This window comes from Fistularia commersonii, chromosome 17 (genome assembly GCF_037954325.1).
Source record: "Fistularia commersonii isolate RoL2024-O1a breed Wild chromosome 17, RoL_Fcom_v1.0, whole genome shotgun sequence".
In the NCBI taxonomy this organism is placed as follows: domain Eukaryota; kingdom Metazoa; phylum Chordata; class Actinopteri; order Syngnathiformes; family Fistulariidae; genus Fistularia; species Fistularia commersonii.
Window position 1 is genome coordinate 12,786,344 of NC_141300.1, and position 12,454 is coordinate 12,798,797.

The 12,454-nt window shown below is 44.1% G+C and overlaps 1 protein-coding gene across 1 annotated transcript in view; it reads right to left on the bottom strand.

Annotated features, from left to right (window-relative positions):
- The window catches only part of agbl1 (AGBL carboxypeptidase 1), an 81,832-nt gene that overhangs the window by 66,423 nt on the left and 2,955 nt on the right, over positions 1–12,454 (bottom strand). Inside the window, exon 2 of the mRNA XM_086163244.1 lies at positions 9,207–9,280. Within this exon, the coding sequence (XP_086019370.1) occupies positions 9,207–9,263 (57 nt within the window). The 5' untranslated portion in view covers positions 9,264–9,280. The remainder of the gene's footprint in view (positions 1–9,206; positions 9,281–12,454) is intronic.

Sequence of the window (12,454 nt, forward strand, 5' to 3'; positions counted from 1 at the left end):
ACCCCAGTGGCGCAACATAAGCCGTGTCTGTGGAGGTTCTCAGTCATCCAGATCATGGTCAATTCTTGTCAGCATCTTCTTGCAGTGGCAACTAAACTCACTGAAGGAGCCTCTGGGATGAAACATCTTCAAGTGAAGAAATTCAAGAGCAGTTGCCACAACAAGAAGATTTCGACGACAATATAAGCCGTGCTACGAGCATTTCTTCCATAATCTGCTACACCAATTATTCAAATTGTCTAATAAATTAGTCATTGAGAATCTTATTTGTTAGAGGGAGCAAGAAACCTGTGTGAGGTTTAAGATCACCGACCACCGTGACTCTGAGTGTGTCTGTTGTTCTACCGTTAGGTTTTGTGCAAATGTTTACGCACAAGTACGTTTATGAATCCTCCACTTTGCATGGAAATGTTTGTACGCAATCTACACACACTTTTTTGCAAAATAAGGCCCCTGGACCAGGTGGCCGGGGAGAGGGAAGCGCATGCGTTCTTGTTTAACGTTACATCTACAAAGAAATCAGGATGCCGACGCGGTGAGCGCAATGTCGGGACAGCTCCGGTCGACTTGTTCGGAAAACAAAAGTTTCGTTTCGTCCGACCCCGCCGTTTGAAGAGGCCTGACGGACAGCCGGCGAAGAGGGTTCGCCTGATTAAATTCTGCAGTTTCGACAGAAAGCCGTCTGAGTATCTAAACATGTCCTTCATTCAAGATGCGTTGTATAAAGAGAGCTCATCCAGGGGCCAACTATCTGCCCGATATAAATAGCTTGATGGGTTGCATGCTGACAGCCTGTTTAGGTGGCCAACAATCTGCCTGTTTGAAGAGAGACAAACAGTGCGAAGTTGTGTTTAGTTTCTGTAATGAGAGACACCTCCGATTATAGATATAACTATGTAAAACTTACCTATTAGCCAACTGTAGCATTTTGCCACTTACTTGTACAGCTGAATAAAATGCAGAGCAGTTTGGCTTGGATACATGAATTCAGCGACTTGGCGCTCGGCTTAATGCAAAGTCAAATCATCTTCTGGAGGACGAAGTCACCATATAAAATTTTCCCAAGGATAATCCTTCTATACATTCATTCACTCATTATCTTTATCACGGCTGGAGCCGAGAGGCGGTGTCCACCCTGGATCCATAACAGGGCCACATATACCAGCATTCACCAACCATCCACATGCCCAGGGACCTTCTTGCTGTGGGGTGCGAGCGCTAACCACTGCACTGCTGGGGCCCACCAATGGAAATTTCGTTGAATGTCAAAGATATAGACCTTTTTGAGGCCACCATTGGAAAAAAAAAAAAAAATCTCTTTCCTAATGTACATTGCTTCCATCGAGACCCATTTCAAAATCGGGCATTCATTCCTGCTCACTAGCATTTTGCATCTCTTTGCCAAAGGTACTGTAAATTATGCAATTTGTAAGTCATCCCAGAAAGCACCAAAAATGATCCACGGGACACAATCTGAAACTTTGCTGGTGCTCTCACGCAGCTGCCGGACTTCTTCTGTTTTCCCCGGCCAGCTGCCCATTGTAGAAAATAAAAGGCTTCTCGTTTTTTTTTTTTTTTTGTTTTTTTTTTGCAGGTGTCACGTATCAATTTCTTTTCCCAGCAACGCACTCCTAAAGTACTCCCTCATCAGAAGCATGTTATCCCTTCAGCACGTTCTCAGCTGACCGCGGGGGCCTCCCTGCAATGTGACATGCCACTGTCCGTCTTCTTCACCCACCCAAGCCGACCCGTTCGGGACCCTTCGACGCAAACGTCCGGCGGTTTTCACTGCAAACGCACTCGGAACTCATGCCCCAAAGTCAGATCACTTAGTTTACTCCTTTGGGTTGATGGCGCCGTCCACCCAAGCTGTTCAGTATTATCTCACCAATGACTGAGGGTGCTTGTGTGAATCCACGGCAGAGGAAGGGGTTGCACGACTGGTCCTCTGTTGAAATGGTTATAAACTGCTGAAAAAGCCTGTAAAAATCTCAAAGAACGTGCACGTCTTTCAGAGCATCTGTGCCCTTTCTGCGCCGTTTGTTTTAGCTCTGATTCATTCATCATCTTAATCATAATTTCTAGCGTTCCACATGTGGCCTGAATATGCACATGTATAATGTGTATGTCTATGCTGATGATACTGTGATGTACTGCACAGTGTCAGAGGAACCTTCAGCATTTAAATCTGGTGTTAAATACTCAGGGGTTACATCCTGCCTTTCTTTTTGGTCCAAAAAGAGTTTGGTTGCTGCTATTTTGGAGATGCTTTGAACGTGCTCGCCTCGTCTCGACAGTGTGTTCGGTCTACGTCCACACGTAGACCGAAGCGTAGCTGAATATATCTGAATAAAGGGATTGTCGGTCATCTTTTCGCCTGCCATCTGACCTTCGTCAGGGAGAGGAGCTTCGGATCTCCCTTCCCTAGATGTTCCCTTGAGAGTCCGAACTCAACAAGGGGGAAATCCCGATCCCTTCCCTTCATGTCTGCATGTAGATCTGTAGATCTACGTCTGTAGATGTTCGCCAGGGAATCGAGATCAATAAATCTAGGTATCCAATTATTCTGTATTTCCATAGTATAAACTGTGTCTTTGCTGTGCCAAATGAATGTGCTACTGTCTGAAATATGCAGTAAAAACAACACCGAGGCCAAACGAGGTCTTGGTTGTAAGAGGGAGAGACCGTCGGGTGGTTTTCCCTCCGGGAGATGACAACCGCGACAGCTGGAGGCGCCGCCGGCACCCGCAGAGGCCGCGGAGATCTGGTTCTGACAACGGCTCAAGTGTCACGATTTACAAGTCGCGGACGGTTATAAAGCATCCGGCAGTTTTCGCAAAACAAAAGAGGCTCCCGGCGCCGAGCCATCGGACATTTAAAAAAGAAAAGGTTTTGAACTCAGTGTTTATCCGTCCAGAAGGTGTCCTTTCTGGTTCCACGATGCAGCCGCTGCGTTTGTCCCAGCAACATGAGAAGATCTTTAAACAGGTCCTTTAAGGACAAAGCAGGGACGCATCCAAAAGAGGTTTATTATCAAACAAAATAAAGACATTTAATGTTTTATATTAGATTTATATATGATCGCATTAGTACAATTATGGTTTCATGGAGGTTCTGGACACAAATGGTTCTCCTCCTGGATAAAGAGTTTTACATCCCAATCTGTTATTCGCAATACATTACATTAAAAAGCAATTCAAATGATAATAATAGTTTTTTAGTTACTGTATGATGCTGGGTAAATGGTGTCGGGGACACTGTGTTTTCCTGCATGCACACCTCATTTAACATCATCACACCAGTATTTTTATTGTGTTTTTACCGTCCTACTACTTCTTAGAAGTTGATGAAATTACTCTCTTAAAGTAAAGTAAAAAATATTTATTATTTATAAACCGCCAGGTTTCGGGGAAGATAACGCTGCTGACAGAATAAGACCCTTCATCTTTTTGGGAGATGTAACCGAATCTGTCAAAGAAAAACTCTCTGAGCTCCCCTTCAGCTTCATGTCGATGACAGACTTTGGAATATGTGTGGCGTTAAAGCCCCGGCTGAACCACAACCCAAACCAGGAGAACTCCATCTATGTGGATCAGGTTTGATGTGCACTGGATACATGTTTGATACAGCAGTAATCCAAAGTGGGCCTGCAAACCAAAGCGCGACTGTGTGTCCGCACAGATTCCCAGTCAGCCAGGTCATGGCATATCTGGAGGTCATTTCTGAGGAACCGAAGAAGCCGTCTGGCAGGAGGACAAAACGCCGCTTATTACGAGCTGGATAAAAAGTCCCCCTCCCCTCCGACCCCGAGCAAACCTGGTCGGATTTTAATCATAAATGATCATCTGAAGTCTGTGATTCCTTTCTTTAGACGAGCAAATAGAGGTTTAATGGGATGCGTCAAAATTTGCTGAAAAATTCTTGATATCTAGTTCTGCAAGCTCCTATGTTTGATATATATATATGTGTGTGTGTGTGTGTGTGTGTGTGTGTGTGTGTGTGTGTATACACATACACAATACACATACATACACGTACACATACATATACATATGTGCATATACAAAAATAGATATGTTACTGTGTTTTTGTGTGAAGTGTACACAGAATGTATATACACTGTATATATGTGTGTGTATATATATATCTTATTTTTTATATATGTGCTTTTTAACTGTGCGAAATAACCATACATACACACATATAGAGAGCTTATCTATCTATCTATCTATCTATCTATCTACACACAGATATATGTATATACATATATATATATATATATATATATATATATGCTGCAACATATATGTAAGAACATACAGTGAGGAGAATAAGTATTTGATACACTGCTGATTTTTCAGCAGATTTTTCCCACTTGCAAAGCATGTAGAGGTCTACAATTTTTATCATAGGTGCTGTTCAACTGTCAGTGACGGAATCTAAAATGAAAATACAGAAAAACATATTATGATTTTTAAGTGATTCATTTGCTTTTTTGCCAGTATTTGATACATCAGAAAAACAGAATTAATATTTGGTACATGTATTTCTCGACCATGTCTGCACAAACTGCAGCAGGAATTTTGGCTCTCCTCCATGCAGATCTTCTCCAGATCCTTCATGTTTTCCGGGCAGTCGCTGGGCAATATGGACTTTCAGCTCCATCCAAAGATTTTCTATCGGGTTCAGGTCTGGAGACTGGCTAGGCCACTCCAGGACCTTGAGATGCTTCTGACGGAGCCACTCCTGAGTTGCCCAGGCTGGGTGTTTTGGGTCGTTATGCCGGAAGACCGGCAAGGATCTTCAAGGATTTTACTGCGGGAAGGAGATTGTTGGCCAAGATCTTGCGCTACATGGCCTCATCCATCCTCCCCTCGATGCGCCGCGGTCTCGGAAAAGCATCTCCAAACAACGATGTTTCCACCTTGGGATGGGTTTCTTGGGGTCGTGCTCATCCTGCTTCTTCCTCCAAACACGCCGAGTGGAGTTTGGACAAAAAAGCTCTATTTTTGTCTCATCAGACCAGGTGACCTTCTTCCATTCCTCCTCTGGATCATCCAGACGGTCATCGGCAAGCTTCAGACGAGCCCGAACATGTGCTGGCTTGAGCGGGGGGGGACCTCACGTGCACTGCGGGATTTTAATCCATGACGGCGGAGTGTGTTACTTTTCTTTATGTCTGCGGTCCCAGCGCTCTTCAGGTCATTGACCAGGTCCATCTGTGTAGATTTTGGGTCGATCCCTCATCTTCCTTATGATCATTGATGCCCCGCGAGGTGAGATCTTCTTGAACATTTTGTAAAAATTGCGTAATCCAGCCTTGTGCAGGATTACAATTTTATCTGTAATGTCTTTACACAGCTCTCTGGTCTTGGCCATTGCGGAGAGGTTGGAGTTTGTTTGATCGAGTGTGTGGACACGTGTCCTTCATACGGGTCACCAGTTCAAACCGGTGCAGTTTAAACTGGTAATGAGCGAAGAGGAGGAGGTCTGTGAGAGCCACGATTATAACTGGTTGGTCAGCGATCAAATACTGATGCTGTGCAATAGAATGTAAATGAAATACTAAAAAAAATCATGCGATGTGTTTTTCTGTATTTTTGTTTTAGATTCTGTCACTCACAGTTGAAGAGCACCTATGATGAAAAATCTACATGCTTTGCAAGTGTGAAAAGCTGAAAAATTAGCAGTGTATCAAATACTTATTCTCCCCCACTTACTTACAGGACAGTCTCAGAAAATTAGAATATTGTGTTAAAGTTCTTTATCTTCTGTAAAGCAATTACAAAAACAATACTGTCATACATTCTGAATTCATTACAAATCAACTGAAATATTGCAAGTCTTGTATTATTTTAATATTGCTAATTATGGCTTACATCTTAAGAAAACTCAAATATCCTATCTAAAATATTAGAATATCAATGAAAAAGAAATTTTTGTTTTTTTAATTGCATCACAGAAGATATAGAACTTTATCACAATATTCTAATTTTCTGAGACAGTCCTGTATGCACTTATGTACTGTTTATTTCCTCCCTTATATGATATATTATATTGTTATATATAAGATAAAATGAGATAGGATATTCCTTTATTAATCCAGCAATGGGATTAATCCAGCAATCGTATCCGTATCCTTGCGGTGTGTTTCTGCAGCGGTCGGGTGAAATGCCAGGATTCCATCAACTATAAGCTACGTTTCAATTATCTCCGCCACTCTGCAGAACAACGCTCAACCGCTGGTTCGTGAGCCGTTCTGCTCATTCGCCGGTTCCAAACACTTGATGCCAGTCAAAGCGTTATTTATCTGAAAAAGGCAGTGTCTCATCTTTGAAAACAGCAGGTCAGTAGTTAGTTTATTTAGTGAAGCGTGTTTTTTCTCGGGGGTCGGTTTGGGCCCTTTGAAGGCCCAATCTCAAGCTGATTTGCTTAGTCTGGTGTGAAATCAATAATGAAGTTTGAGGTGTTGTGTATAATTGCGTGCGTGTGTTTGTATGTATGTGTGTGTAGATAAATTCATGCTGAGTGTTTTAACTTGTGCTGCTCCGGATTGAACCCTTGAGCAGAAAGAAAGTAACTGAACTGAAATGAACTGGATTTTACTCAACTGAACTAAACTGGATTGAACATAATTGAACTGACCTGACCTGATTTGAATTGAATTGAATTGAATTGAATTGAATTGACAACTGATTCAAATCCAATTGAATTGAACCGTATTATTAAGAAGCTCCGCTGCCATTCTGTGCGTGACCAGTCGACGGTTTTTGGTCTTGATCAATCTTCCCCTGCTCCTCACATCACATCATGGTTAATATTCTGGCTGCTTTCCCAGCAAAAGCACTCAGACTGTGTTTTTACAAAGCACCTTCTCGTGTCTTCACCGCTCTGCTACCCTCGTGTCCTCAGAGTTACTTTGATTCCCTCCGTCTCCCTGCATGTCATGTCGGATTTAAGGTACGCCTGGAGGTGTGAATTGGTTCGCTGCTTCTAAAACGCCTGTCTGATCCGACCTGTACGTAGCGCTGGAAATCATCTAATACCCCAACGTGTCCCTCGACCCTTTGGCCTCTCTTTGCTTCTCACGTATGCCGACTCTTGTTTCTCGTTTCCGACTCTCGGACTGCCACGGCAGCATCTTCGGGTGGCGCCGGCCGTCAGACGGGGTTTGCATCAACCCGTACAAGACAGAGAGCGTTTGTTGATCCGTGCAGCAACAAACAGTTTGGGAGATTCTCTCATTGAATCCCGAGTTGCGGTGCGATTTTTCCCCGTCACATCCCGTGGACACTCTCTAAATAATGTAACAATTAAATGAGTGCATGATTAGAAACCTGCGCTTTGTCTGTTTGGAACAGCGAACTCCTTCATAATGATTTATTTCTCCTGGTTGCTTTGCAGGGTTCTAGAGACTTGTGAAGCGTTCTGCAGAAATGAGCGTCCTCTTTCTTCCTTCCTTTTATTCTTATTTTCCTTCAGCTTTGGCTACGCAAGCCAGTTTGAGACGAGCAAATTAAATCTTCAAGTTTCCAGCTTGTGCTTTGAAGGAACCGAACGCAATTTTGCAACGAGCACCCGGAATGATTGCCAGGAAAAATTACCAGCAATAAGGTGTATTTCTAGACAAACATGTAAATATAACAAGCATTTGTTTGTCACTTTATTTTGAAGAACTGCCCCCCCCCCCCCCCACCCCCGCCACCTGCCCCGGCACAAGCACCTCCAGCACCACAGTCAGTGATCTTTCTCAAATGTCCAAGAGCAAACAGCTATCTTTATAAGTATTACGACGCTGGAGACATAATAAACCGAGCAGACTTCAACGCGAGTGCCTGCAGGTGCCGTGACGGGAGCAGCTGTATCTCCGAGCTTCTCCAGAACCTCCCGATATTTTGTCGGCTGCTTGCGATCGATCGGTTTTACTGGTATCGCGTCCATCTGAACGTTCCCGGCAGCCGAATCCCCCGAGTGGCACCAACAAACGACAGCGTTTAAACTGGACTTAAATCAACATAATGCCTTTAAAAAGCTAATGATGACGTCATACACACGTGTTCCCTGGATCCTTGGCAGAACGCCGCAGTCAAGTTGTCCCAGGCGCTGCCAGATTTCACTCCACAATATCAATACCGGGGATGCTTTCCAGCGGCTGCATGCTCTCCAATTCTAGCGGAAATAGCGTACGTGCTGCATGCTAAAACGTCGGCCATGCTAAAAAGTCACGCACACCGTCCGTACGGCTTGTTAGCGAAGAATTTCGGATGCACCGAGCAACTTGTCCGGAATCGGATATCCCTCCTTGTCGTTGGGGCGGGGGTTGATCTGTTGTACCGAATGCTGATTTCAAGCGCGTCGCGTTTGTCATCCGCTATGTCAACGCAGGAGAAGTTTGAAACGGATAAACATGCCGATGTTGCAATTGGGAAAAGTGCAAGGCTTTTCCCAAGGTTTTTCCCGTCAACTGGCAGACGAGCGCTCCGAACCGTCCGGCCCACAACCGTTCACGCCACCGCAGCAGCGCTTTACTTTTCCTCCGGCTATCACTGGCATTTATTGCATTTAAATGCTTGACTTACAGGTATAATTTATATACCTCCTTCAGAAGCGTGCCAACGTTTCATTGCTTCTCACCACTAACTCTAATTACGACCTGTCGTCGTAGGAATAAGTCACTCCACGCAGACTCGGACTCGCAACCACATGCCCTCTGATTTTGCATGATAATCAAAACAAACTCCAGACTTGAGGAGAGTGTTTGCGGCGCTCCCTTCGAGAGCAAGCCCAGGTCCACCGGCGGCGGTGGATACCTGTCGTATCTAAGCGTCCGCCATCTCATCTCCTCGTGCTTTTGCACGTGCTGTTCTCTGAACGGTCCAGTTTGTGCAGAATCACAACCCTTTGATTTAATAGAGGATAACCACTAAAAGAAAATATGCTAATATTTACTGATATAGATAAATACATGAATAAATGTATCATTAATTGCATAAATAATGGCATTAATTACCAGCTAAAAAAAGTTCTAAAAATATTTTCCTTTTTTTAATACATTTTTTTTGCAACCAGGACCTGTCGGGGATCTTCCTTAAAAAAATGATTTTTTTTGTGATGGGGAATATTTTTATGTATATTTATCGTTATAGCTACAAATAGCTTATCTTGTTAAAAAAAGACACAAAAACATGAATGCTGTGGGTCCCTACCTGCAGAGTAGAGAAGAGGACCTCCAAGCCGCTGGAGGAGGTCGGGGAGGCTGTCATGCTGGGTCTATTCCGCCCTGCGCCGGTCGTCGGTTGGAATCGGCAAAACACACAAGCAGACGGGAGACAGACGAATGGTTAGACGACTTGAACGGCGATTCGAATAAAGGAAGGAGAGGAGAGCCCCCGTGGATAGAGATCAGAGGATGCAGACGGCAGGGGGGGGGCGTGGGGTGAGGTGTGTCCTCCACGCATAAAAATAAAGCATCCATCTGTCTTTCGCTCACTGCAAGCACACACACACACACACACACACACACTCTCGCACTCGGTGTGCGAGGAGAGCCGACAGAGAGACTCCCCTGGACTTATCTTCCCCGGGAAACACCGGGACCCGGGGAGGGGTTGGTCTGCGTTAGCGCGTCTCCTGCAGACTCAGCTTCGTCCTGGAGAGGAAAAATTTCCTTCCCTGGGACGTGGTGGTGGTGCAGGGGTGGACAAAATCCATTGAAATAGAGCATTGTTGTGTCCGAGTGTGTGTGTGTGTGTGTGTGTGTCTGTGTGGTGTGTGTGTCCATGTGCCTTTGCATGTGTAACCCTATCCTCTCGGGATAAAGCGCTCCAGAAAACATTTGTGCCGGGGTGTTGAGAACGCTGTCACTATAAAAAGGTTTTGACAAGACCGGCCGGGCAGCTGCAGTGCAAACTATACAGCGGAGGCTTCAGCAGAAAGAAGGAACGATTTCTTTTTTTAGTGTAAATTAACCTTTTCCTCCGTCACACACACCTCAAGTAATCTATTACAAAGGAATTCTGGGGAAAGGTCAAGCCCTTTGTCAAACTCCACCCGCCTGCCCGATGATTTGGTCCAAATCTAGACGTTACACATGACGAGCGGGGCCAAATGAGGGCGGCGATCAGAGCCTCGAAAAAGGAGTTGTGGAATTGTAAAACCGAAGTGAGACCGCGACGCTGTGCGCTTTTGTGCGTTTACATCTATGTTGTTTATGTCACCAGCATTTCAGCAAGTCGCTCCGCTTCCATCCTTTTAGCACCTCGTGCACACAGTGGACGGGGAGGAAATAAAAACTATGAGGTGCTGAATGCTATCTACAGACACTTTTGGAAATATCCACAGCCAAGATTCCCATTTTTATTAAGTATACTTTCAAATTCTTCATATTGTTAGCTAAGAAGATCAGACTAGCAATGACTGTGACAAGGCGTACAACATACACCCAAAATTTGGAGCATGAAAGTATTAATAGCACTAATGGTTCCCATTCCTTTCCACAACATCAAGAACACATTAACGAAGACGCAAATATTCTGAAAACATCTTGAGGTTTGATTCTTGAATTGCATTATGGGCACATGATGAAAGAATGATCTCTTTTTTAACGTCGAATAAATCGTACCGCAATTAGTAAGAACTCCAATGGACCGGTCGTTGCCCGGTGATGACCGTCTCACAAATAACGGAGAGGGTAGCAGCCTTGCTGGAGTTATGTCACTTATACAAATGCCGTGCCCTGTACATCGAACAAACCATACTTTCCTTACTAGCTGTAAGTTGCTAATGCTAGCATGGCTAATAGCCAGCATCTAACATCAGGCCGCTCCACCATACAGGCCACGCTGGTTGATCTGATGTTCAGCCGCTTCACTGCTACTTCGGTGTTCCAGATTTCCCGCTCAAATGGCACTTCCTTATGCACTTTTGCCTCGAGTCCAAACTGTTAGCTCTTGTAACGACGAAGTGGTGAGGAGATGCGTTTGGTCGGAGGATGCTGCCGGCTTCGAAACTGAGTAATACCTGTCGTGTCCGACGTCCATCTTAGCATCCTCGGGTGTCTGTGTGTAGCAGGACACTTGGGAATAGCGTGATCTGAGCGGTTCAACTGGGACCAGCAGCACACGAGTGATCTGTGCAAGACGCCGTAGACGTTCTTGACAGACCGATCACAGCCTGAGACGCCGTTTGCTCCGCAGCCCGTCGAGCGCTGCAGAGGTAAAACATCCAGTTTCTCCACTGACCTGCTGAGAGCTCCAAAAGATTCCCTTCGACACCGACCGGTATCTCCTGTCCCGACGGATAAGCTGTCAAGAACCGTTGCCCATAGTGGCCGTGGTGTATTATTTTGGTTTCCCAGGGTTTCCTGCAGTTACATGTTGAACGCAAATGTGCATGATACGTGTAATTGTTGTTTTTTTTTTTCAATGATTGGATCTTTTCCATATTGAACTTCGGCTTTATTTTAGCTCGACCTGTGAATGCCGGAGAAGGGTGGCCCGTGCGTGTCAGTGCACGTATGACTAATAGAGACAGCCGAGGGTGTTTTTGAAGGACGCGCTGATAGAGAATACCCTTCCTTAATCCAAACTTTCAGCCGGTGAGCTCACGGCCAGCTTTACAGTCCTCGGTGAACTTTAAGAAATGAATTCACAAAGTCACACACCCATGGAACATCCCATTGGGGAATAGAATGTTAAACCGTGGGTGATATCATCACCACACTTATGTCCCAGACAGGATTCCCAATGCTCCTCTAACACACTTACACACACACACACACACACACACATGGATGCACCCACTCCTCTTGACAATAATGTTAGGAAACCCAGTGTGTTGCTTCAGCTGTCTTGTTATCGACATCATTTATGGCAGGTAACAACAGGCGACCCATGCTGAAATGCACCTTTGGACTTTCCATCTATAACTCATCTAAAAGGACAACTTTTTAATTCTTCTCCCTTCAGCCGCAGGGAATCTCAAAATATTAAACCATTAAATAAATAAATAAATAAATAGATAGATAGATAAATAAATAAATAAATAAAATAAAAAAATGTAAAAAAAATTAAAAAAAATCACACCAACTTACTGTAAATCGTAATCATTTATCTGTATATATGTTCATAACTGTGCAATATTTCATTTCATAACAGCTGCATGTGCAGTATTTTTTCATACTCTTGTGCACTCCTTATCTTTCGCCTGGTACTTAAGACCTTAAGACACGTTATAGCCTTGACTTGTTACTTAGACACGTTATAGTTTTATTTGTATTTCTTATCCCCCCCCCTTTTTTTTTTCTTTTAGTGTTTATACAATTTTCTACTATTATTTATTACTATTATGTTTTACTTGAAACTCTGGCACAACAATTTCCTTCAGGATAAATAAAGTTGTTCTTATTCTTATGCTTATTCTTAGAAATGAGATGAATTCAGCATCTCCACCTTGA